The sequence below is a fragment of the Lissotriton helveticus genome, chromosome 2_1, assembly GCF_964261635.1.
Source record: "Lissotriton helveticus chromosome 2_1, aLisHel1.1, whole genome shotgun sequence".
In the NCBI taxonomy this organism is placed as follows: Eukaryota; Metazoa; Chordata; class Amphibia; order Caudata; family Salamandridae; genus Lissotriton; species Lissotriton helveticus.
In genome coordinates, this window is record NC_136059.1 from 768,312,395 (window position 1) to 768,337,908 (window position 25,514).

General features: G+C 42.3%; 2 protein-coding genes across 23 annotated transcripts in view; one reads left to right on the top strand and one right to left on the bottom strand.

The window, feature by feature from the left end:
* FER (FER tyrosine kinase) overlaps positions 1–25,514 on the top strand; it is a 1,039,778-nt gene that overhangs the window by 512,404 nt on the left and 501,860 nt on the right. The gene's annotated exons all lie outside the window — the stretch shown is intronic.
* LOC144818244 (uncharacterized) overlaps positions 1–25,514 on the bottom strand; it is a 273,766-nt gene that overhangs the window by 226,167 nt on the left and 22,085 nt on the right. For 8 of the 22 annotated variants that reach the window (XM_078675471.1, XM_078675486.1, XM_078675489.1 and 5 more), the window contains exon 2: positions 2,650–2,686. The exons of the other annotated variants lie outside the window; for them this stretch is intronic. Coding sequence is in view for 6 of the 8 variants with exons in the window: in XM_078675486.1 (XP_078531612.1) it covers positions 2,650–2,686 (37 nt within the window). In the remaining 2 variants the exon portion in view is untranslated. The remainder of the gene's footprint in view (positions 1–2,649; positions 2,687–25,514) is intronic. 22 annotated transcript variants of the gene reach the window in all.

Genomic DNA, 25,514 nt, shown 5'->3' on the forward strand with positions numbered 1-25,514 from the left:
ACTCACAGAGCCACACACTCAGAGCCACACACACACACACACACACACAGAGCCACACACAGACACACAGACACACACACACAACCACACACATAGCCACACACACATAGCCACACACACATAGCCACGCACAACACACACACACACACACACACGCACACACACGCACACACACACACACACAGCCATACACCTCTCTTCTGCTTGTGGTGACAACACTATGGATTGATATTTTTTCGTTTTGTGTATATAGGGACTGCCAGTAGAGCTGGTCATTTAGCACCCTGCTCTGCTAGTTTCCATTGTTTAAATTGAAATGGGTCATTCCTATGCAACTTGTAATCTGTTTCATGTAAGGTGAAACCTAAAATATTTCTTCAATGGCTGTGTGTTTAAAGAAACAAGAATAAAGAAGATTTTAACACATTCAAGTCTCCAAAAAACTATTGTCGTCATTTGTTTGTATATTATATGCTGTTCAATGTGTGCCTCTCTTTGCTAGTCATTCCAATTTTGTTTAGGTCTTGTGGCAGTGGACCTACAGAGGTGGGCACGGTTTACTTCTAATTTAAATGTGAGTACATATAGTGATTTAGGAGCAAGCGTGGCTGTAAACAGTTCCCTTGCTGCCATTGGTTCTGTTTATAAATAATTTCCTAGTATGCATTCAGCTGCTCTTGACAGTAGGCAGCATCCTAAAGCCACCCGCCCTACGGGGCACTGCCCGCCTCTCCTAGTGAATTGCCACCCAACACTTGGCCAGCAATAGCAAGAGCATAGTCAGCTTGCGTGATGGCCTGTGGGACCTCCTTAACATAACCAAGGAGTATGAATCACAGGGAGTCCTCGGGGGCATGGTCCGTGGTCTTTGCGATATGATCGAAAACCATCTCCCAAAAGGGTCGCACCCAGGGCTGTCCCAGGCTAAATGCAGAAGTCTGCACTAGGCGCAGCACAACACATGCAGCTTGCATCAGACACCAGACCCACCATGTGCATTCTGTCAGGCATAACCCTGCCCTTTTTAACATCACTTCCTGGGTTTTTGGCTTCAAACAATCCTACCTTGCCATCCGTTGCCAAAATCCAACATGGCAGAATCTTTCCTTCCCTGGTCAGAGCTCCGGGCACACCCCAGAGGTGTGTCTAGGGAAATGAGGAACTTCCCCTGCAAACCATTTCTGGAACAGGTTCCCCACCCACTGGAATTGGTGCCACTCTGGCTACATGGACTATGGCAGTGGCAGACCTAGCTCTGAGTTAATGATGCCGGTAACAGGGGATGCCTCTTTGAAGCTTGTGCAGTTTGTGGCCACATTTGCCAGCTTTCCTGTCAGATGTAGTTTTCACCTCTTCCCAGCTAAGGCCTTTTTGTTCCTATTCCAGGGAGCCATTCACAACTCCGAGCAGGCTGCCAGGTGACAATTAGGCAGTACCTCTGAAAGAGCCTTCTAGAGACTTTAGGTTAGAAAACACCAAGTTTTTTTTAAAGTAGCAGTTTCAAAATCGAAATTTAAAACCCGACTTGACCATCAGAAAGATTGTTAAATTCCATTTAATTTGAGGCCTTGAACCGTGGTTCTACCTATTCCAAGGCAAGCACAAGGAGATGATGGTTAGAGTGCTGACACTCACCCCGTGTCTTGATTTGCACTCCCAGATAATATAGAATACCACTTTCCCACATGAAGGCCCAATCACGACGAAGCAATAGACACAACACAACACCACCTGGAAAGGGATTTCACTTTAAAAAATGAAGCACATCAAAGACTTTTCTGAATAAGGCTTGGAGTTTTATTTGTGCAATGCTCTCTAACAGAAAGGCTTTCCCAGTTGTCAAATGATTAACATTCAAATATATATGTTGAGATGTTATCAGTGATGTCACTGATCATGTCATGAATGATGTAATATGTAACATCATCAGCAGTGGATTACAGGCACGTGAGTTATAGTTAATACAACTAACTATAACGGGGGAATTTCAATGGTTTTATACAAGTGAAATGTCCAGCTAACTTTAACACCCCTAAAACCTATGGTTTTTTCAGTGAATTTCTAAGGTTTTTTAAATGCTAATTCCTAACTATAACATGTCTGAAACCTATGTTTTTTTCAGTGAATTTCAAAGGTTTTGTAATTGACAATTTTTAAATGTATTTATTGTTATTTTTATTTTGTTATGCTGATTGTCTACATTTTTTTAAACAGTTTATTTTTAGATATTTTATTTTTTAAATTACATTATACATTACAAAAAATACTTTCTCAGAATGAATTACTTTTGTTTAAACACTTTGCAAATAGGCAATAGACTTTTAAGTACAGTAGTTACCGTTGTTAAAATGGGCAACTCCATTTCAAACACAGTGCAACATTGAGTTCAATGTGAATTTCTAGTTAAATGCAATTAATTACTTTTTGGATTACTTTTCTAACCACAGGACTGGATCCTAAATCCAGTTCTGAGACATCACCTGTAAACAGTTGAGTAAAAGCGTTTTGGCTACTGTAGTGATTTTTAAGGAATTTTATTGTATTTTAAAAGATAACACTTAAAAACTTTTTCACATAGAATCACCAATGTTATTCTATGGGAGGAAATTCACTTATCAGGTAAGTAGGGTTAAAGTTACTTTTTCTTACTCAGTAGTGGATCCTGGTTCCAGCACTGGTGCATCTCCTGTAAACAGTCGAAAAAATGCGTTTAAGTCATACAGGCAATTTTTAAGGAATATTTTTAGTTTGTGAAAATAGACACTTTGAAAGTTTTATGGTGAAAACCACACAATGGATTACTACGGAAGGAAATACAAGTTACTGGTAAGTACGGTTAGAATTACTTTTCAGGATCAGGACTGGGCTCAAAGAAGCAGCACTGGGTTCTCTCCTGATAACAGGTGAGTAAATCTGAGTTCGTAGTTCGGCTGATTTTAGAGGAATATTTGTACAATGGTTAAGGAAGGGGGCGGGGCCTGAGGTAATATGTGTGCAAACACACCCTGTGGCACGTTTTAAGTTGCAGGATTAAGTGCCCTTAAATCTTGAGGTCCCCTGGGGGCCAACTAGCCAACCAGGTACCTCTGGTATGCACCAGGGGGCTGCGTTGCATAGAGGTGGTCAGAGGCCACGGCCCTTTTTACAACACTCTGCAACGCAGCTCCGTGGCGCTTACTAGAGTTACCTGATTGGCTAGTTGGCCCCCAGGGACTCTCAGTATTGACAAGGAATTAATTCCCCAACTTAAACCGCGCCACAGGGCGTGTTTGCACACATGTGAACTCAGGCCCGCCCCCTCCCTTAGCCACTGTGCAAACGCGCCCCGTGGTGGGTTTTAAGTTGGGGGATTAACTCCCCTTGAATACTGAGGGTCCCTGGGGTGCAACAAATTTCAAAATGGCCTCTCGCAGTGTCGATAGTAGACACTGAAGAAGGCATACCGAAACGCGTTTGTCTGCTGTTGTGAATAAAACAACATGGAAAATCCTTCCCGTGAGTGCTTTAAATCTTTTGTGCAAAGGAGAGAGTAAGGAGCGTCGATATTGCGTGAAGCATCACTACGGAGGGCACCCGTCGAGGAGTGATCCAGTATTGGTGGAAAACTGAGCGAGCATAAATCACGGAGGCACCATTCTCGATCTACACAGTGGAGGAAAAGGCGCCAAAGACCGCATGCAGATCGGCAACCCGGGATCAGTGAGGCTTCAGGATCGGGTAAGCAGAAGCGTGTGTAGGTGTAATCACTGTGTTTACACGAGTGACTGGACGAGGGAAGAATTGTTTTGAAAGAGATCAACTCTATCACAGCATGAATAATGAAGTGTTTTGTGAATGGGCCGTAAAGAGGCAGCCATGGGCATGTTTATAACATGGCAACTAGAGACTGGAGCAAGGAGGGGGGAACGTCTCTATGAAAGAGAAACAAGGAAGTGGTGGGAGGCCACTTCCCTCCTAAATTATTTGGAGGTAGATAGAGTGCCTAGGGGCTTCAGGATATATACGGTTCCGGCGAATGAAAACCCAGTTCCTTTGCTACTAGAATTATGTGCAGAACACACAGCCCTGTCAAGTATAGGAATGTTGGATCTACTAATTAGATTTGCGTGGAGTGACCGAGAAAAAGCGTTGACAGAAATAAAAACACTGGAAGAAAAGATTATGAAGGATGCTGACAAAAACAAACAAGACGAATTGAGAGGCAATGAAAAAACGTTTGCAGAAATATGAACTGAAAATCAGGCAAAGAAAACAGGAGAAATTCGAAAGGGACGAAAGAGATTATTCTCAGGGCAGAATATTAACTTTTGCAAAAAAAATTGATGGCCCGCGAAAAGAAATGAATAAGAAAAAATCCATCCCACCACCACCAAGAGTGGAAACATCAGAATCTGAAGTTACCGAAAATGAGCAATCAGGAGATGAAACACCCACTACCTCTAGTGAGAACCCAAAAACCCCTTTTCACGTGGAATTCAACTTAATCCGACAAACATAGCTGAGAGGAGGGAAAAGCAAGCCGCCGTAAGCCACAGGACAACAAGGAGAGGGGGCTGGAAGGGGAAGAGGAAGAGGGAATGTCACGACAAGGGTAACACGGAGCAAAAGAGGAGGGAGATGGTAACAGTTGGTGACAATCTAACTATTGTAAACCTAACATCAAGAATACTAACACCTAGAATGGGAAGGGGACATGGACTGGAGCATGTTTCTGGAAAAAACAGTGTATGTGGCGAGGGGGCGTCCCCGGAAATGGCCTTTAATCTGGGGCCTGGAATGAGCACAGAGGAGGGATTTGTGTACCACCTAGAGATTCTGTTATTGATGTTCCCTCATCCGCATGAAACTCTTTGATGTATATGTACTTTTGTTCTTCACCCCCTCTACCAATATACTGCTAAATGTGATGCGAATTTTCTGTACTGTCTTTTATTGGTGCCTTGTTTTAATAAAAAGAATTATATAAAAAAAAAGAATACTAACACCCATTGAAGAGTCAACATTGAAATTGGGCTTAACCTTTTGTCCCAATGATAGAATGGAATTCACCCAAACAAGAATCAACCTGTTTAAATTTGTGCGGAAATTGAAATTGCATAACATTTTTAAACTAAAACCTTCCATTAAAGAAAGCAGGCAATTGAAAACTAAAGACAGACATTTTAACAACAGACGACCTTTCCACATTAGAGATTTTAGAGGATCTACGCTCGGAGGAAGGGAAAAGAAGAGATGAAAGTGAGACCTTAACGCAAAGAACAGGTAAGTGGGTGTCGAACAAGAAGCTCCATCCACAACATTTAAAACCACGTCTCAGTTCATACCGCAGATGCTATAGGCGCATTCTCAGATGCTGTAATGAAAGACTTGGTGTAATTCCGGACAAGTAGTAAATTCCAAAGGAGAGCCAAACAAAATATATATTAAAGAACAAAGACTAATATTAAACAAATTTAAGAAAGACTACGAAATTATCTGCAAACCTGCAGATAAAGGAGGCAATATTGTGTTGATGACACGGGAACAATCCTGCCGGGAAGCATTGAGGCAATTAAATGATGACAACTTTTAACAAAAAAACTGATAAAGGATGATACAATGAGAGCATCACACAATATCAAGCTCTGATCACCAAATGGCATTCAAAATCTATGCTTGATACAGACGAATATTTCTTCCTAAAAAACAACAACCCAGTAATAGCGACATTTTATCAACTTCCCAAAATCCACAAAGATGAAACAAACCCTCCTGGGAGACCTATTTTTTCTTCCATAGGTAGCATGGCAGAGAATCTATCCCTCTACATTGATCATTTTCTTTTTCAGGTGGTCTTACAATTAAGTTGTTATATAAAGGACACCAAAGATTTTATTGTGAAGATCAAAGAATTGAAATTGGAACCTACCGATTTATTAATTGCACTTGACATCACAAGCCTTTACACGTACATCAACCACCAACAGGGACTAAATGCAATCAGATATTTTTTAGACAAGAGACCTATGAAGTTCGCGGACCATAACAATATGGTAATTGAATTTATTGAATTTTGTTTATTGAATAAGATTTTCCTTTTTGAAGGGGAACTGTACAGACAAACTTCTGGAACTCCCATGGGTACTTGCTTCGCCCCCAGCTATAAGAACTTGTTCGTAGGCTGGTGGGAGGAGCAGGTATCCCGTGCTCCAGAAAACTCTAAATGGGTTGACAATATTATAGTCTGGTACAGATGTATTGACGACCTCTTCCTTGTATGGAGGGGGTCGCCAAATTCGGCTGAGGAATTCATCAAACACCTAAACCAGAATGATATAAACTTAAGGTTTACTTCAGACATAAGTTCAGTGGCAGTGAACTATTTGGATCTGAGGGTGTTTAAGAAAGATGGTAAACTAGAAACTGAGCTATTTAGAAAACGGACTGCCGGCAATTCCATCTTACATGCCGAGAGCAACCATCCACCCCAACTAGTTAAAAGCATACCATCTGGGGAGCTCCTCAGGCTGAAAAGGAACTGTTCAAGGGAATGTGACTTTATACCAGCAGCACGTGACAGTATTACAAGATTTACAGCAAGAGGGTATAGTAGGGATCTCCTAGACACGACCATGGAAAAGGTAAAGAGAATTCCCAGAAAGGAGTTACTGAAAGATCGAGAGAAAAAGGTCAAATCTGAAGTCAAGGATGAAGGAGGGTTCAGACTAATCACTACATATTCAGATGATGCCAACTTCTTAAGAAACATGCCGAAAAAAAGTTGGCATATCTTGAAAACTGATAACATCATTGGGAAGGATGTTCCTCTGGTCCCACTGATCACATTTAGAAAAGCAAGATCGATGCGCGACAGATTGGTACATAGCCAATTACAAAAAATTCCAGAGAGAGCAGGGATGATTAGAGACATGCAATGATTTTGTCCCTGCGGAAAATCTAAGTCGTGTGCAAAAAGCAAAAGGATAACCTCTTATACGATACCAGGTTTGAAACAAAGGAACAAAATCAACAAATTTCTCACATGTCACACAACACATGCTGTCTACTGTCTCGTGATTATCAAAGAGAAGGGAGAATGATCAATCGATCAACGGACACTAATTACCACTCAAAAAGGTGGAAGGTCCAGTATCAGCATGTGCCCGTGTCAGGTACAAGTAATTCAACAGGAGGGTTGCTGAACTGTTCCTACAGGAAGAGGGGGAAAAAATTATTAAGTATAGCTGGCGTGACCGAAGGTGTATGTGTAACACCTTTGGGCATCCATTTGGTTGGATGTAATTGCCTCACACACCCAGAAGGGTGTCATGCTTCATCATCGGCGTTTGCTCCTCGTCGGGGAGGCGGTGCAATCCCCGACGGGCTCACCTCAAAGAGGGGCACTTTGACGGAGATCATTTGTATCCAACTGCCTTATGGTGAAGTGCGGGTGTGTGGGCGGGAAAGCAAGTTGCTTGGTGAAGTGATTAAAATGTAGCAAGGGGTGCCGGAAACAACTTTATTCTGGGGGTCCCCCTACTGCAATTAAAAACGTGATACTAGCTCGCTAGGTATCAACAGGTTAGGTGGAGTGACCCTAGAGGAGACTAGAAAATAGATTGGTCGACATGTTTCTCGCGCCTGGGTTATTCACCCGCGATTCATCAGGACCTTGAAAAAGTGAAAGTGTATAAAATGCACAACATGTTGGTGTCATGTGTGTGGTGTAGGTCTAATTTACCTGTGTGGGTAATCCTATGCCTATACAGAGAAAAAAGATAAACATTAGTAGTTTTATTTTTCTTTTAGACAGTATGGGCGGTCATCGCCAGGGCATGAACAGTGGTTGGCATGCTGGTGGTAGTGTGGACCAATGAGCAAAACCTGAGCATGCCTGAGTATTTATAGCGTGCAGTGAAAACCTCACCCACTCACACTGAGTACGTGAGAGAAGTGTTGCTTAAAAACAGTGGTTTAAAAACAGTGGTATAAAAACAGCAGTCTTATGAGGAACACCATTCATATCACAATGTGGTTTGTCAAACAAAGAATATATAAGTGACACCATTTATAACTCAATGTGGCTTGTCAAACTGTGATGTAGATAATTAACAAGTTCCTAACTCACCTAATGGTCAGGGACTAAATGCCACATGAGTGGTCGGCGGGTCAGTGCATCGGGGTTGAACCTTTAGGTGTGGCTACAGGGAAAATATATAGGTATTATCCACGGGGTTGCATCAATTGTTAACTGGCAAGGATTGACCCTTGAAGTAATGATGCTTCCCGTATAGATTTCGGGTAGTCCGTCTTACCTCAATCTGCCCGTGACCGCGTGGAAACACCTACCCATCGCCGCCGAGCTCGAGTAGAAAGGTGAGTTCGGCGGCATTAGTTGTTATAGGAAACGGCATAGTAGAATCATGACCGTTTCCGCCCTACGCGAAGGTCACGTGATGGGGTATGTGATAGTGGCGGCCATGATGTAATGGTCATGCAGTGACTGGACCAGTAGTGGCTATCAGGCAGAGTATGGTAATGGAATGAATAAGCACGTGATCTTATCGTCAATAAACCATGATCGCTGTGTTGCAAAAGTTAACACCGCGGTAGCGTATGTTTGCTACAAGAACGTCTCATGTGCCCATGTGGGTTGAGATATGTAGGCAGCTCTGTACATAGTGTAAAGATCCAGGTTTTAGAACATCAGTGCGCAATAGTAAATAAAGATTTTAATTACCCTGTGGCCAGGCACTTCGCCATTAAACACAAAAGCAACAGGGAGCTGCTGCAATATTTTGCATTAGATCATGTGCCAGCAAATCCGAGGGGTGGGGATCGGGTACGGAAGTTGCGGAGACTGGAGTCCTAGTACATTATTGATCTAGAGACAAAAAACACCCCAGGGATTGAATAAAAGCAAGGAACTGGCAGTACATTTGGGCAAATAAGTAAATAAACTATTGACTCCACTAACCTGAACAGCTCTAAAGAGTGTCAATTCCAAATACATAGAGAGTGAGATTTGCCAATACATGGCGAGATATTGAGGGTAGAAAACAGTGAGAATTGCCGACTCACGGCTCAATCACGCAGCATGAGCTCTAAGAGGTCTTGCGATACCTCATTGGGACAGATAAAACATTGTACAAATGTAATGCTGAAGTAGGCAGTACTAGCTCAAGGAGGTCTCACATATCATTTGAAATCATGATAAACGTAATTGTAGTACGATGCGTTTTCCAATTCCGATTGAAAAAGTTTGCTTTAAAAAATTTTAAATATAAGGGGGATAAAGGCGATAGCACGCGAGTACCGATAAAAACACTAAATTAATGTGAACTGATGAAATCATGTTGATAAAATGATGTTTTGAAAGTATAAGAATCACTGAAAGATGGCGTGATAATCACTGTTACACAAAGTCTCTTTCTATGTTTACGATGTATGGTGCAACAAAGTTTAAAATGGCCTCTCGCAGTGTCGATAGTAGACACTGAAGAAGGCATACCGAAACGCATTTGTCTGCTGTTGTGAATAAAACAACATGAAAAATCCTTCCCACGATCTATATATATATATATATATATATATATATATATATATATATATATATATATATATATATATATATATTTTCTCCAACACATTCGTCGGTTTCAACGAAAGTAGACGGCACTCGTGGGCTGTGATTTAAAAACGTAATTTTTAATGGCAGACCCCCTGCCCCCAAGACAACAGACGCGTTTCACCAATTAGGCTTCCTCAGTGTCAACCCGTGAAAACAAACAGGCACCATTTTATCCCCACCTCCCCATCAACATAGACAGAGGACTGGAGCGCCAAGTTCATAACGGCGGCCATATTTCAATGTGCAAACATTGCCAGCAGTGAAATTACAACTCAATGTACATGGGGAACGGTGTCAGAAAAGTGCACGTGCAGTTAAAAACATATTCTTCGTACCACCACAAGTGCATGATGTTATTGTATATAAAGCGCATGTATCTCCAAAAAGAAGGTAGCAAGAAAAGGAAATAATCATTATACAAATTCTGATAACGGTATCCACCTCAGTACAATTCATTTACTATGTGTATCAAAGTACGCAATTAACGTGGATATAAACACTATTTACAACTATAATAATTATATCATATTGTCAGTTTCATTTACAGAGCACATGTTTATCATTGCTTGGCTTCTATAAAGAAGTGCTACCTCTATCTTGAATGATATCTAAATGGATAACATGTCAACATTACTTATGCATTTAAATGGGCAGTCGTGGTGGTACAAGTCATTGTAGATCATTATAATGTTATCAGACATTATTGATCCTACCCCTTGCGTTTGCTTGTCATTCTCTTTTGGTTATCTCGCCCAAAAAAAAAAAATATTAATATATATATATATTTATACTTATACATTTTACCGCGTCCGCAATTAACGATTCCCGCCTTGCAGTGACAGAAACATCGGACATGGACCTTCGGATAAGTGCAAAATGTATTTGGTTCCTTGCAGATTTAGCCGCATAGCGTTACGGCTCCGTGGAGCCTTGATCACATGACAACGTGTAAAATCACAGTGCTCGTATTTAAAGTGACAGTGTTTCATTGGTTGAGACCCCGTGACTTGCTGCATCATAGACATGGAAGATAGATTTGTACAATCGATTACCCGATGTATCTATCGGCATTTTGAGTACATACATAATAAACGTACACATAGTTCAAACATTGCAGGTAAATCAATGCTCATATTAGCAATGCACACGTTATAATTAAGCTGTGCCAACCTAGTATAATCGTGCTGAGATAACACATTGTCCTAGTCATCCACCACTGAGCATGTCATCACCACAAATCACAGCCACGTATTTAATCTGAAATTGCAAGAAATAGCATTGGCATATTAATACATGGAGTTTGCTGACAACACACTGTAATTCTGCCTCCATATCTGTGTATTACTGATTGTTACAATCACGGCATAAATGCCTCTACTGGTTGGCTGCTATTATTGTTGCTGAGATACACCTTGGTATCCTGTAAAGTGCAAGCGTGCTAGCAGTGCAAACTGGCAATGTAAACGTTATAGACTTAAAATATCTGGTTGCCTTTCTGCCTCTTGCACTCAGTCCCGGTATATGAAATACCCAGGCAATTCTGCAGTGTTACAGCACACTGTAAACATAATACACATAGGCTATAGTGGCTGCCCATAAAGTGCAAATGTGCTATCAGTGCAAATTAATAATGTAAACATTTTCTTGAATTGCAGTATCTGGGTGCCTCAATGCAGCCATAAGGCACTCCGCCCCAGCATGTAATATGCTAAGACAATACTGCAGTGTGAAAATGCAATATAAACCTAATACCCATGAATCCATGTGGCTGTCCAGCCCCATATATGTTGCAGTTCCTGCGGTTCATGAGTTAAATACCCATGGGTGATAGCTGCTCTAATTGGGGCCTTATACACAGTACTAAAGTAAAGTGCAAATATGCATCAATGTGCAAATACGCAATGTGAGCTTAATGCCAATCCCCACTGATTTCTTAATATCTGTAGGCATCAAGTTCCTCCTAATAATAACATATATAAAGTGCTTCGGGGTCTATAAAAGTGAATTGATCGTGTCTTTAATTCTTAAAATGTGTGCCCTAACAAGTGAAAAAAAGGATAAAGCGAATAGTCAATATATAAAAAGCTACCAACATGTTAAAGTAAAATCTAAACAAATATCATCAACAGTACTTCATTCATTTTGAACAATTCACATTGTGGTATATTCCAGGTGTTCAGACATTTGCTATATTACATATTACACCGGTGACTGAGCAAGTACCACAGATCCAATTGCTGAGATGATAACCCCAGCCGGGGATATCCTGAACATTAAAGAGATAGGCTATAAAAGTGATTCATTAATAGATCCAAGAATAAATACCTAAAACCATAAATTATTGTCACTAAGGCAATGCCAGCTGGCTGCCTTACTATGATAAAATCCATTTTATGACTAACTGATCATCTGTGATACTGTAACCTAAGGTAAACACGTTTACAAATCTTCAATCACGTTAAGTCCCCATGGGTGCTCGGTGTCAAGATGTAATATGTATCTGGTTTCAAGCTAGCGAAGTTTGGCTTCCCTGTCTCCTCCTCGTCTACTGGCACTGACTGCATCGATTTCTTAGTATTTAAGGCTTCTGTTGTCACTTTGGTGCAAGTCTCTAAAATGCCTAGCCACCGGTTAGGTATTATCCTGGTTGGCCATAGCTCTTAAATGTTGAAGTATGCGTTTTTGGACCACTAATTATGTGCTCCCCACATACCTCAACATACATGGACATTTCCATTATAAATTGCGAATTCTGTCTTGCAAGTCAGTACTTTGGTAATGCGATGTTCAATGTCACTGAACCCATCCTTATATGTTTTCGTATTAATACCATGTACACATGACTTGCAAGTCTTGCACCTAAAGAAGCCACTGTTGGTCTGAAGCCACAATATTTTTTCCAATTATTTCCGGACTAGTATCCACCAACTGGTCTTTCAACGAAGGAGCCTTACTAAAAGTAAGAGAAGCTCTAAGAGGCAGGGTTGAACCAATGACAGGATCATTAAGAATAGTGGGCCAATTGCGAGTGATAATCTTGTAGATTGCTTTATGTTGCCTGCTATACCCAGTTATGATCCTAAAAGTACTGCTTACTGTTGTAGTTTGGGCAGGACTAGTCGTGACAGATGTATTTTCTGATCGAATATCATTCTTGTATCTGTCCAAAAGATCTTGTCTGCTGTGCCTCATAGATTTAATGCAGGCACTTTCTATTGCCAGTCCCGAGTATCCCCTCTCTAGAAACCTACACCTGCTGGCAGATTGGGCTGCCTCCAGATCTTGGCTATTGCTGCAGACCCTCCTGATGCACAGCATTTCACCGTAGGGAATGCTGGCAATTAAGTGTGCGGGATGCGCACTTCCAACATGCAAAATAGTGTTCCCTGTGGTGCTCTTACAGTACAATCTGGTTTCCATTTTGTTATCCTTAATATACACTTCAGTGTCTAAGAAGGTAACAGAGGTTTGACTCATGGTTACTGTAAAAGTCAAATTGTACTCCTTGTTGTTAATGTCTGTAATATACTCACTAGCCTGCTCCTTGCTAACGCTCCATACCACAAATAAATCGTCAATAAAACAAAACCATGCTATCACATTGCTTTCAAAGACCTCTTGGTGTTTGGTTTTGAGGACCAGTTCCTCCCAAGCCCCCTTGTGAAGACAGGCGAAGCTTGGAGAGAAACTGGCCCCCATTGCCACTCCTTGTAGCTGTCGATATAAAAGGTTATTGTACATAAATACATTATTTTCAGACAATATTCAAGCATATGTAGGAGCATAGTGTTGTGTTCCAAAACATTATCAGATCGCTGTGAAAGATAATGCTTTTCTGCAGCTAGTCCATCCGCAAGCACAATACTAGCATAAAGTGCAGTCACGTCGAGTGCCATCATCCAATACCCTTCTGCCCATTCAATTTGCTGGGTTTTGAGCAAGAAGTCGTCTGTGTCCAGTACAAAAGATTCAAGATTTCGAACAAAGCTTTGGAGAAAATAGTCTATATAAATAGAAGGTGCACGCAGACAGTCAAGTATCACGATGACTGTTATAGCCACTGGAAACTGAATATGCATGCAAACAACCACACATCACAATGGCAACAATGAAATAACAAACACTTCACCTGGTGCAAAGTTCATCCTGGCCCATTCCAGACTGGGGGATTCACAGACGTGATCAAGAGACTCAGCAATCAGATGCCTGCACTGACGATGCGTCCACCTTCAGGCTCAAACAATCCCGGTTTCCAAGTCAACAAACCTCAGCTTTATAGTCTCAAAACACACTAGAAGGTTCTGATAGGCTTTCCCTTGCACCAAGGAAATTTGAAGGAGTTGGCCACTTTCCATGCAAGCATTCCAAGGCATAGGAATTCTCACGTTCCTTCCGCATTTTCATGTGTCCCAGCCTTTATCTTAACGAAGCTTACGAAAGTCTCCGGCAGTACATTCGACAATAACAAAGCAACCTTGAACGTGAATAACCTAAACAACTTGAGTAATCTGGGGGCCGGCCTGTGCCCACAAAAAGCTCAAGCAAGACTGAGCCAGAATTCAAGATGACATGAGGGCATGTCAAAGCTGATAGTGAGAACTTGATAATACTTCCCAATGTACAACACAATGCACATTTGTGCACCACTGCTTATAGCATCACATAATTCATCTCTCAATGTACAACACAATGCACATTTGTGCACCATTGCCTATAGCATCACACACTACATCTCTCAATGTACAACATAATGTACAACATAATGAATATTTGAGCACCACTGCTCATAACACTGCACTTCGAGACCAAAAAGTACATTCCACACCTCTCTCTCATGCTTTCAAATGCACATCCCACACGTTCTGTTCTTTGCAAAGCTGTTCTACTCTGTGAGAGCTCCAACTTTAAAACTACTGGAGATAAAGAAATCTTCAAGGGAAACATGCACATGCAGGGAAATTATGTCGTACATTCAGGCTAGGGTAAAATAAAACACCAATTGTCATTAAAATCATGATAGTTGAATGTCATCACGTGGTCTCAAAACATAGGAGTGCCTCCAGCACTAAACGCAGTCAAAGCTCTGGGTTGAATCGATCATTGTTCCTTAGCTCACTTCGCCACCCGAGTTCAGACCCAGCCATATGCAAATCCGTCTTGACCCTGTTCCTTATGGAAAGAGTCCAGGCCGAACTGCCAAGCGAGATCCTCCCTGGACTGGAAACAATCATCCTGGGACTGGTTTTGGGCAAATACCCCTCATCAGCCAGGCTAGCTTGAATCCAGTGGCACAGTTAGCAAGGGACCTAAGTCTGGGCATATTCTGCTAACTTACGGTGAACAAAATAAACACAAGGCGATGATGGACAGAGTGCTGAAACATTTACAGACCCCCCCCCCCCTCAGTCACAGATCTGGGTTGAATCCATCATTGTACTTTAGCTCACTTCGCCACCCCAGCTCAGACACAGCCATACGCAAATCAGTCTTCAACCTGTTCATTATGGGAACAGTCCAGCCCGAACCGCCAAGCCAGATCTTCTCTGCACCGGAAACCAGCATCCTGGGACCGGCTTCAGGGTAACACCCCTCATCAGCCAGGCTAGCTTGAATCCAGTGGCAAAGGGAGCAAGAGGGCATACCCTGCCAACTTATGGCGAACAAAGCGAACACAAGGAGATGATGGACGGAGTCCTGAAACTTTTCGGACACTCACCCCCAGTCACAGATCTGGGTTGAATCCATCTTCGTTCTGATGAGGGGTGGTACCCTGACCTCACAACACATAGAGATACATGGGCTCATAATTACCCTCACTTTATCTCGCACTTTTGATTTTAACATTGTCCAGTTGCTTATAAATTAAAACTTTATTTTCCTAAGTTAAACCAGGACAATTTTTAACACACTTACCTTTTTCCTTCACGCATCCTCACTCACAACCAGCTCCACTGTAATCAGGTGTTGTAGCACACCCTGATGACGCTAGGTCATTAGGGTGGACCCCGATGATGAAGCATGTCACCACTAGGTGGTGAGTGAGGGTTTTTTTAACAAAAGGAGAGCTCTCCCCCTTTTGCATCAGCCTGCACCCCATTAGGAACTGACAATTCCACTTGGGTGGTACTCCTTGTTTTGTTCTCTATTGATATACCCAGGGGTATAGGAGTATTCTCCCGTTCACTTTGTGAACTAAATACCTTGCTCTCCCCTTTGTTTTTCATACCCTGAAACCAGTCCCAGGATGCTTGTTTCTGGTCCAGGGAGGACAAGGCCTGGCAGTTCGAGCTGGACTCTTCCCATAGGGAACAGGGTCAAGACTGATTTGCATATGGCTGGGTCTAAACTGGAATGCCGTGGATTACACCCAGATCTGTGACTGGGGGTGAATGTTTGATTAATTCAGCATTCCGTCCAACATCTGTTCTTTTTTAATCTACCTATTCCAAAACGGAAGTTATTTATTATAAGGTGGAATAATGTAACCCAGTGCTTTTCTATGTGAGAGCCATCATTGCTACAGTGAAAAACTATTTTTGCGATTTTTCATTGCCAGAACATGTAAAGCTTAACCCCTTCCGTGCTCATGACGAGCTGAGCACGTCATGAGTTGCGTCGCTCGCATGCTCATGACGAGCTCAGCTCGTCATGTAACGCGGCTTTTGGAAAAAAGCCGCACAGCGCGAAAATAGCGGCCGCACGCATGCGGTTAAAAACACGGTATACTTTTTAAATTCCATGCACCTTGCCCTACAGGCATTTAGGGAGTACCTTAGGGTGACCTACCTGTGTTAAAAAGGAAGATTGCGGCCTGGCAAAAAGGTTTTATTTGGCAGCTAGAATTTGAAGTTTTAACTGCACACTCTCACGGCAGGGGCAGGCCTCAAGGCATTCTTTGCTTTGCCACTTAAGTGGTGGTGCAGTAGGTGCTGCAGTCCACTTGTGACATTTAACTCACAAGCCCGGAGTACACTAAGTAGCGTTTACTAGGGACGTATATGTAAGTTAAATACACCAATCAGGGATTAGCCAATTCTACATGTTTTTAGGGATCAGATTAAATAAACTGGCTGCAGTATTCAGAGTCCATACACCAGCAATAAAATCCTTCCTACTTGGGTCGGGGAGAGGCAGGAGCTGTCCAGGCAGAAACTACATTGCCTTACAGGGCTATTGAAATGGTGCCCCTGGAGTAGAGTGGTGCACAATTTTATTCCCTCTTCTTCCTAGGAGATTATTCCTCTGTCTTTGAAGCACTGGCTAATATGACATGATAAGAACACAATTTAAAGGCTTCTTTATTGCCAGACTTTCCTGAACCACCAAAAATGGGCTCACGAACCACGGTTTGGGAAATGCAGGTCTACGAAATGACTGTATTCTATTTATCTTTGTATACATTTATCCAGGAAAAAAAACTCAGTGAGTGGCCCTGCTTATCTGGGTCATCATCTTGCCTTTTAGAATTTTGTTTAACAAGCTACGTTGGCTTATTGGGAATTTACATTGATGCATTCAGGCCAACTTTTGTTTGGATCTATATCATAATCATTGAAGATGTGCTTTCAGTAATTATCACAATCATGTACAATGCTATCGTCAAAGGCAGTTGTAGGTAATCTTAATTACAGAACTATCTGGCAGGACAAATTATGTGTGTAAACAGCTAACACACAAATCCTGTTCAAGGGTATATTTGCTAGAACTAGGCTTCACTTTATGTAAATTTAAGCTTATTCACTGATCACTTGCTAAGCCATTCATTATCCTTAACTTCTTTATTTTAAGTTTTCAATAGCTTTGGCCATGAGAATGTTGACTTTTTATGTGGTCCAGTTTAATTGTTTGACTTTGACCCTCTTGTATTAAAGAGATGTATCCACTTGCATTGGGGTGTGGTCAACCCCATATTACACAATGTTAGGTGTTTCATATTTACATAATCTGATAAAGACTTCTAGCTGCAGATTCCTTACCTTTGTATTATCTCCAAGCATCAGACTGGGTCTTTTTTTCATGAGCAATACCCCTGCGCATCAGTACATGACATTGATCGGCTCTTCATGGCATAGTCGACGTTGCCCTTGCCGGAAGTGATGTGTGCGGTGCCTATATAGGCACCACCCGGCACACTGATGTCAGGTCTTTTCTTTCCACGCTAGTTAAAGTAGATCCGTAGAGAGCGACCCAGTCACTTTTTGACTAACCATTTTACTGCTTTTCTTGAAGTCTTCTGAGGGTTTTTCTCCTGCTGTGGCAGGAATATCATCTAAGCTTTGTGCCCTGTGGTGCCTGTCACCAATCTAGGTCAGTGACTGACCTGCACCTTGTTTACCACTGGTGCCTCGACCACGACTTGAAGACCTTGACTGTTGTGCGATGAATCCGAAGGCGTTGAGAGAGTGGTCTCAATGCTCCTGTAGGTTCGACATGCGATGCCACAATGATCTCGATGCTGGTCGAGAGGAAGGTCCTGGAATTGGTTGTGGAGCTCGAAATCTTTGTCGCACTCGATGTCGTCGGTTCACTCGGATAAGTTCGAAAAGGAGTATATTGTAGGATATGAAGTGAAATATGAAATACACTTTGGATGTAAAATTTTCCTGAGTGAAAGTACTATATGTGGGCCATCTACTAGTATCATTTCTTGGAGACGTCCTCACAATTCCGAAACAGACTATAAAGAAAACATTGTTTTTAAATATTGAGTCCTGAAGACGGTGGTGTTAACCAACTGTGTTCTTCCAAAGCGCCACGTCGACAACTTGTTTCTCTGTTCATTTGATAATGTTGATAAATTGAAATTGTGCCCTTTAAAAAAAAAATCTTTGGGTGATCTATTTGGGGTGCATGTATCATTTATCTGTCTATAATTGTTTTGATCACATATACGAAAACAACAATGCCAGATATGATTTCTTACTCATAGGATGTAGTTAAACATTAGGAAAGGAAACCATTGAAGAAATATTGTAATAATATAAATATTTCGCTCTTCTTTTTTTATATAATGTTGATTCAATTATATTGTGAACTCTTGGACAATATTTTGTTTATTGTAAGGACTGTTTATTTGTTCTTTCTCTTGCCCAGCAGGGCTCTGCTCTGGGAACCTTAAAGGTCTATCTTTCTGCTACATCAGCCTTTATGCGGTTGATCAGGCAATCCCTCTTCAAATCCCCTATTGTACATAGGTTAGGTTCTTGAAAGGTTTGCAACATATGTTTCCTCCTTCACACTTCATCATGCCTTAGTTGGATCTTAATCTAGTTTTGATGTTCCTGCTATGCACTCTCTTTGAGCCCTTGCACAACTGTCCTCTCAGGTTCCTTACTATCAAGACGGCCTTTCTGGTGGTAATAACATCTGCCCGGAGGGCCATTGAGCTTCAGGCTTTATCATCCAAGCCTCCCTATTTAAACATCTACGCAGACAAGCTGGTTCAACGAACTAGATCTTCCTTTCTGCCAAATGTCGTTCCTCCCTTTCATGTACACCAGTCCATCACCCTGCCTACTCTTTACGCTAAAGAGGAGGGAAGACTTCACTGACTTGACTCCAAAAGTGCATTGTTGTATTCCCTTGACTGCACAAGAGAGTTCCGGGTGAGCGACCAACACTTCGTGGGGTATGTCAGAGCGTGCAAGGGAAAGGCTGTGCAGGAGTGAACCATATCATGATGGATCAAACTTTGCATCAAAATCTGCTATGCATTGGCCAAGAAGCAACTCCCTGAGGCTTGGGTGCTCATTCCACCAAAGCCAAGGCTGCAACTACTGAGTTAGTACTCGGAGTCCCAGTCCTGGACATCTGCCAAAGTGGGCCTCTCTACAAACGTTCACCAAACATTAATGCCTGAAGAGTCAGGTCCGTTGGGAAAGGCACTTTGCCCATTCGGTCCTGCAGGACTCTTTGTTGTGAAATTGTTTTGCAGACCCACCTCCGGAAGGCATTGCCTTGGTTGCTAGTCTAAGGTATTGAATCTTTTGCTAGAAGTCTCTATTAGGTGAATAAGTTACTCTCCTTCGGTAACACCTTATCTGGTAGAGACTCTTTCTAGTGGCATATTCCTTACCGACTTACCGGTCCTCCCTTCTCTGCAAATGAATATCTAAGGAGAAGGTTTTACACCTTTTAGGGTCCTAGTGTTCCAAACCAGTGGTCAGTGTCCTTCGTTGCTCTGCGCTTCTGGTGTGGAAAGTCATGAAAATAAACTGACGTCATTGTGCTAGCTCCTATTTAGGCAAAGTGCATGTCACTTCTGGCGTTGATGCCGACGATGTCATGCGTAGGCAATCTACGCCACCTACCGGCGCTCATGAAAAATATCCAAATCCAATCTGACGCCTTGCAATAATTCTAAGGTAAGGAATCTGCGGCTAGATATTCTCTACCAGATAAGTTGCTACCGAAGGTAAGTAACTTGTTCAATAATGCCTTACCATCTAAGTGAAAGCTGGCAAATATTTGGAAAGTTTTTAACAATTGCCACAGAACAAAATGAAAATAAATCAGTTTCCTAATTGCTGCCCTTCTTTATTTGTAACAAGTTCTTCCATTGCCGCTGGGTGCTGTGGTCCCTGACCTGTGGTAACTAATGTCTCTCCTTTGTTATTTGCATACAGTATGCCTGTAGTACGGATGTCATTGTGGTCTTGATGAGTCTGTCTATCCATGTTTCAGCGTGGAATGTGTGATGTAGTGTGTTGTCTATGGCAGTGATTGAGGTTTTATTAAATTGATAATGAAGAGTTAAGCATAGACGTCATCCTCGTCTTTGATGGAATAGGTAATATAGATAGTACTTCTAAATTAAGAGCATCTCTAGTAAAAGACATAAAATACTTGAAAGTGTCCAGTTATCATTCCAAGCACGCATTTTTGATCACTATAGTAGTGCGAAAGATTAGAAAGTACTTTAAACAACAGGAATCTATTTTCCTGACAGAACTGTCTCACTAGAAGGTAGAAGCCCAGTGAGGAGGCAACGGTCCCAATCTAAATAAGAATCAGAGGTTTTAGGAGATCTTAGTAAAAGAGACAAGTGTGACCCCCAGAGATGGTAAAGGCTGTTGTGACAAAGACTTAATTTTGTGTGCTTAGAAAAGCATAGGATGGTCTCCTGCTGAACCTCCCGGAGAGGCACTGGAAGCTAAACAAGCATTTGCAATGCTGTAGGTCTTGCATTAATTAAGTTTGAGCTGTTGGCATTGCTAAATTTTGCAACACCAATTGCAACAAAAGTCTATAAATTGTAGGCCGAAAAAATTTGTGTTTATTTTTGTAGCAGTGGTGGCATGTTGCGCTTTGGATGAATATGTTTAAAAGTAAAGTGCGCCATACTGCGCTTGCTGCAATAGTTAATTGTGGATGCATTAACAATTGATGTGTGCACTGATGGCTGGTGGTGTGTGTGCCTGTAGAAATTGTGCACTGATGGCTGGTGGTGTGTGTGCCTGGTGGAAGCGTGCACTGACGGCTGGTGGTGTGTGTGCCTGGTGAAAGCATGCACTGATGGCTGGTGGTGTGTGCCCGGTGAACGCGTGCCCCGACGTCTGGTGGTGTTTATGCCCGGTGAAAGCGTGCACTGACGACTGATGGTGTCTGTTCCTGGTGAAAGCGTGCACTGAAGGTGTGGTTGTGTGTGTGGTTGTGTGCGTGTGTGTGGTTGTATGTGTGTTTGTGGTTGTGTGTGTGGTTGTGTGTGTGATTGTGTACATGTTTGTGTGCGTTTGTGGTTGCGTGTGTTGTTTTGTGTGTGTGTGTATGTGGTTGCATACAGTGACGGCTGGTGGTGTGTGCCTGGTGAAAGCGTGCACTGATGACTGGTGGTGTGTGTGCCTGGTGAAAGCGTGCACTGGTGGTGTGTGTGCGCCTGGTGAAAGCGTGCACTGACGGCTGGTGGTGTGTGTGTGTGCCTGGTGAAAGCGTGCACTGACGACTGATGATGTCTGTGCCCGGTGAAAGCGTGGTTGTGTGTGTGGTTGTGGTTGTGTGGGTGGGTGTGTGTGTGTGGTTGTGTGCATGTGTGGTTGTGGGTGTATGCTTGTGTGTGGTTGTGAGTGTGGTTGTTGTGTGTGTGGTTGTGCGTGTGGTTGTTCGTGTGGGTGTGGATGTGTGTGTGACAGTAATACTAAAAGCATCTCAAAATAAAGGAATAAAATAAAGAGAAAGCAAGTTGTAAGTCAAACGGGCAGCAGCAAAGCATTGAAACCTCTTCAATTCAGACGGGTTGGTTCAGTGTTTTGCCCTAAAATAGCTGGGATTTTAGTTTCAGTGCATGCACGTTTTAGAGAAGTAAACATGGAGGCTTGCCTCATGACGAAACAGGTGTGGCATCAGCAGCTGCCTTTCGACCAGGTTTGTTTGCGATATATATAACCTTAATGAAATTCCTTAGTCTGCATCCAAAGTCAAAAAATGTATAATTAGTAAGCCACATTGAGTCGACACCAAGATCAATTTCATTGACTGTGAACATCAAAAACGTTACACTTTTCTTTCATCTTCATCACAGAAAACAAATGACAGCATGTGAGAAAGAGGCAGGATTCAAAGGCTTCTAGTCCTGTGGTGTCTTTGCAGGCTGTATTGACATAGATGAAAGATTTTGCCTCCTTAGCTAGCATCTAACTTTTATAGGGTTTGATGCTGAAATGCAGTAGCCTAGAATCCGAAACAATCTGGAATCTTTCAATTGTTTGTATGAATTATTTCCAGTGGAAACAATTCTTACAATTTTTCAGCTTTGTAAGTTTGATTATATGAATGCTGGTTAGAGCAATCATGAGAATTCCTCTTGGGGGTATACAGATGAGGAGCTCTCGTGCGTTATATAATGTCCCCCCTTTGCAGTTGTTCGAGGAAGCAAGGAATACAAGCATCATGTTTCATGGAAGGGATTTAGATTGCTAACGCAGCATCCTCGGTTTCCCTTTAATGGGAAGAAATACTTTCATTACAGAAATTATGGAAGTTAGTTATAAAGTAGAGGAGCGGGTCAGTTAGGTTTCTGTGCACTTCTTTGAACTTGAAAGTGGTTTAGCAACTCTCTATAACCTACTCTAACTGTTTATTGCATGGGGCAGCCTGTAACAGTACCAGAAACACAAAGCTCTAAGAAATTTAAACAAGCGGCTGCCTTTTGTTTTTGGGAGAGTCTGCGTGCGTTTGTCGGAGAGTGAGTTGTGGCAAATGATGATCACTTTTGCGGCCGCTTTGATGTTCTCAGTTGCTGCTCGGTTCACTAAGAAGATCAGAGCGGCCGCGAAAGTGCTCCCAAAGGCTGCAGGCTGACAAAGGGTGCGCGTGCCCGGCGCACATGCACTGTACCCGATCCGCCTGCAGACTTTGGGAGCACTTTCAGAAGCCCCACTAAATATCTCGCAAAGTATCGCTTAGGCGTGACCTAAAAAGGACTTTTTGTGCACTGTCATAGGGTGGGAAAGGAATACCTTGTGTACTAAATCCCCTGCGTTCCGTGCCTTGCTTTCGTTCTGGAGTGTCCATCTCCCCTTTTTGTTTGCATTCAATAAATGTTGCAGGAAGGTGTACCTGCGTGATCGCTTTCTGGAAAGCGTTGGTTCGTGATAGTGCCCTTTCCACGCAGCAGTTGTGGTCCTGTATGCGCTTCTTTAAGAAGTAATTACTACAATTTCAGTGAAGTGCTTTGCTGCATTGACTTTGCTAAAGATATGGTTTTGTCCATTTTAAATTTAATATTCTCTTCATCATCCAACTTAAGCAGCCTTGTATGAATCACTATGTGATCCCCTAGTACTGGGCATTTATTTAAGTCAGCACACCCCAGCTTCATCCCTTCCGCCTATTTGTATCGATCTTGGCCTAAAAAGATTTGTAGAAGGCGCTTTTGCCAACCGCTCCAAGCAGCTATTTACAGGTCTGGTTTCAGCTTATGAATTTGGGATATTTTCAGCCTTGGATTTGGTGGCACATTTTGAAACTCGTTAAAACACAATCTTCTGCACTATCCCCCTTGGTTTTCTAATAACCTTAACTTACTAAACCATCAGTGTGGAAAAATAAAACTAGAAATGGCCATTCAGAAGTTTGATTCAAGAGCTACTAAAGGGGTAAGTATATATATATATATATTAGCACTTTATAAGTCCATTATATGTGTCTCTTATTATGATGCCAAGATATCAGTTACTTCAAGGACAATTCTAGTAAAATCCTGTGTTATCATGACCGAGTTCTCTCCAAGAATCCTTGCGACTCACTTGACAATTTTAACCAAGGTTCGGCTTGTTTGTAATTATTTATGCATTAACAGCACAGCTGCTTCCTTTCAGCTCTTCCGCTCAATGTGTTGAGCTTAATGCTTTCAGAAGTAAAGAACTTTGTCCAGACTTAACAGGCTCGACTTTATTAACTTCTGAGTTGAAAAAATTCAGTGGCACCGTCTGTTAAATTCAGTTTACCCCTAAATGTGAGCCCAGCATAGGCGCTCCATTTGCGGATAGAGACCTTATGTCCGATCCTTGCACTACTATGCAACAATTCTTTTGCTCCTTATTCAGTTAATTTAAACTGGAGACGGGTGCTCTCGCATGAATGTGTTATTATCTGACATACTTGGGTTGGGAAACTTGCCTCTTTTCATTTTTGGTGGAAGAAGGTGGACCATGGAGTACCAGAGGGCTTGTTGTTTAGCCCCCTTTATTTCTTGTGTAAGCATGCACCTTTTGACACCCTTGTCCTTTGGCTTCCTTCTGTGGCACAGACCCATGACTGTTCAATTGACATTTGGCTAGACTATCCGTCAGAACAAACCCAGGGCTGGCTTCAGGAATGTCTGCATTCGGTAGTGAGTTAGATGTGCTTGAGAGGTGAGCCCAGAATAATTTGAAATTCTTTTAGTAGGCAAAGGTCCAGCAATTGGTTGCAAGTGACCTAGATAAAATCTTGCCTTATATGCTTTAATTTTGAATGCAATGTGATGCTTATTTTCTGGCAAACACTCTATCTTCCAAAACAGTCACTTTATCAGTCTTTTTCCAGAATAGTTTGTCTGATCTGCCCTCTGTCTCCCCGATCTAACCAGGAATCCATCACTCATCATACTTTGGCAGTCTTTTGTGTTCTAATGGATACTCCAAATGAACATTTCTCCCCCTGAAAATATCCGTAATTACTCTATCCTGCCTTAGAAGCTACAGACAGTCATATAAGTGCTACCTCGCGAGCTGTTGTCAATGCCTTTCTTCCCATTTCCTTTGACATGGATAAGGAACTTTGTAGGTTTTCTAAATTATGACATACCAAGTGCCAGGCACAATATCTCCCCCTGAAAATGACAGGATTTTAGCCGTGCCGTGACTGCAGGAAGCAGATGTCGGTGAAGGACCAGCCACACCCATGCCTTTGTGCTTTGGCTCCAATCCCAACTCTGAAATTGTATGATAAATGTACCCTCATGCACCCAAAGGTGACCCGGAAGCAGGATGTGATACTCTGCTTTGCTGGGCTGAAGAGGCTGTGCTCAACAAAACATAAATCTTGCTCCTTCTTCAAATTGCGGGGCTGTTTGTAATTCCGTTCATGGACTCTGTCCTGTACAAAGTCCCATTCCTGCTCAAAGTGTTTTGGAAAATCAAAGTCATCATAAACGCAATAAAGGCAAGCGGAACTCCACCTCTTCCCACACCTCGAAATCAGGCATAAGGATGTGAATCAAAAGATTGGTCGCAGCACTCTACAAGTTTCCTAAGCTGTCATCGACCCCACAGCAAATTGTGGCCGTCGAGAAGGCCATGCTGCAGCTTCTGCAGATACTTCTGGCTCCTTGTGGCATGCCTCTGGACCCCACAGAATCTGCAAGAAGGCCCTTCCTCTGTGCCAGTTGACCTTGTGCAACCTATTCCAGGGCTCAATCTGATGC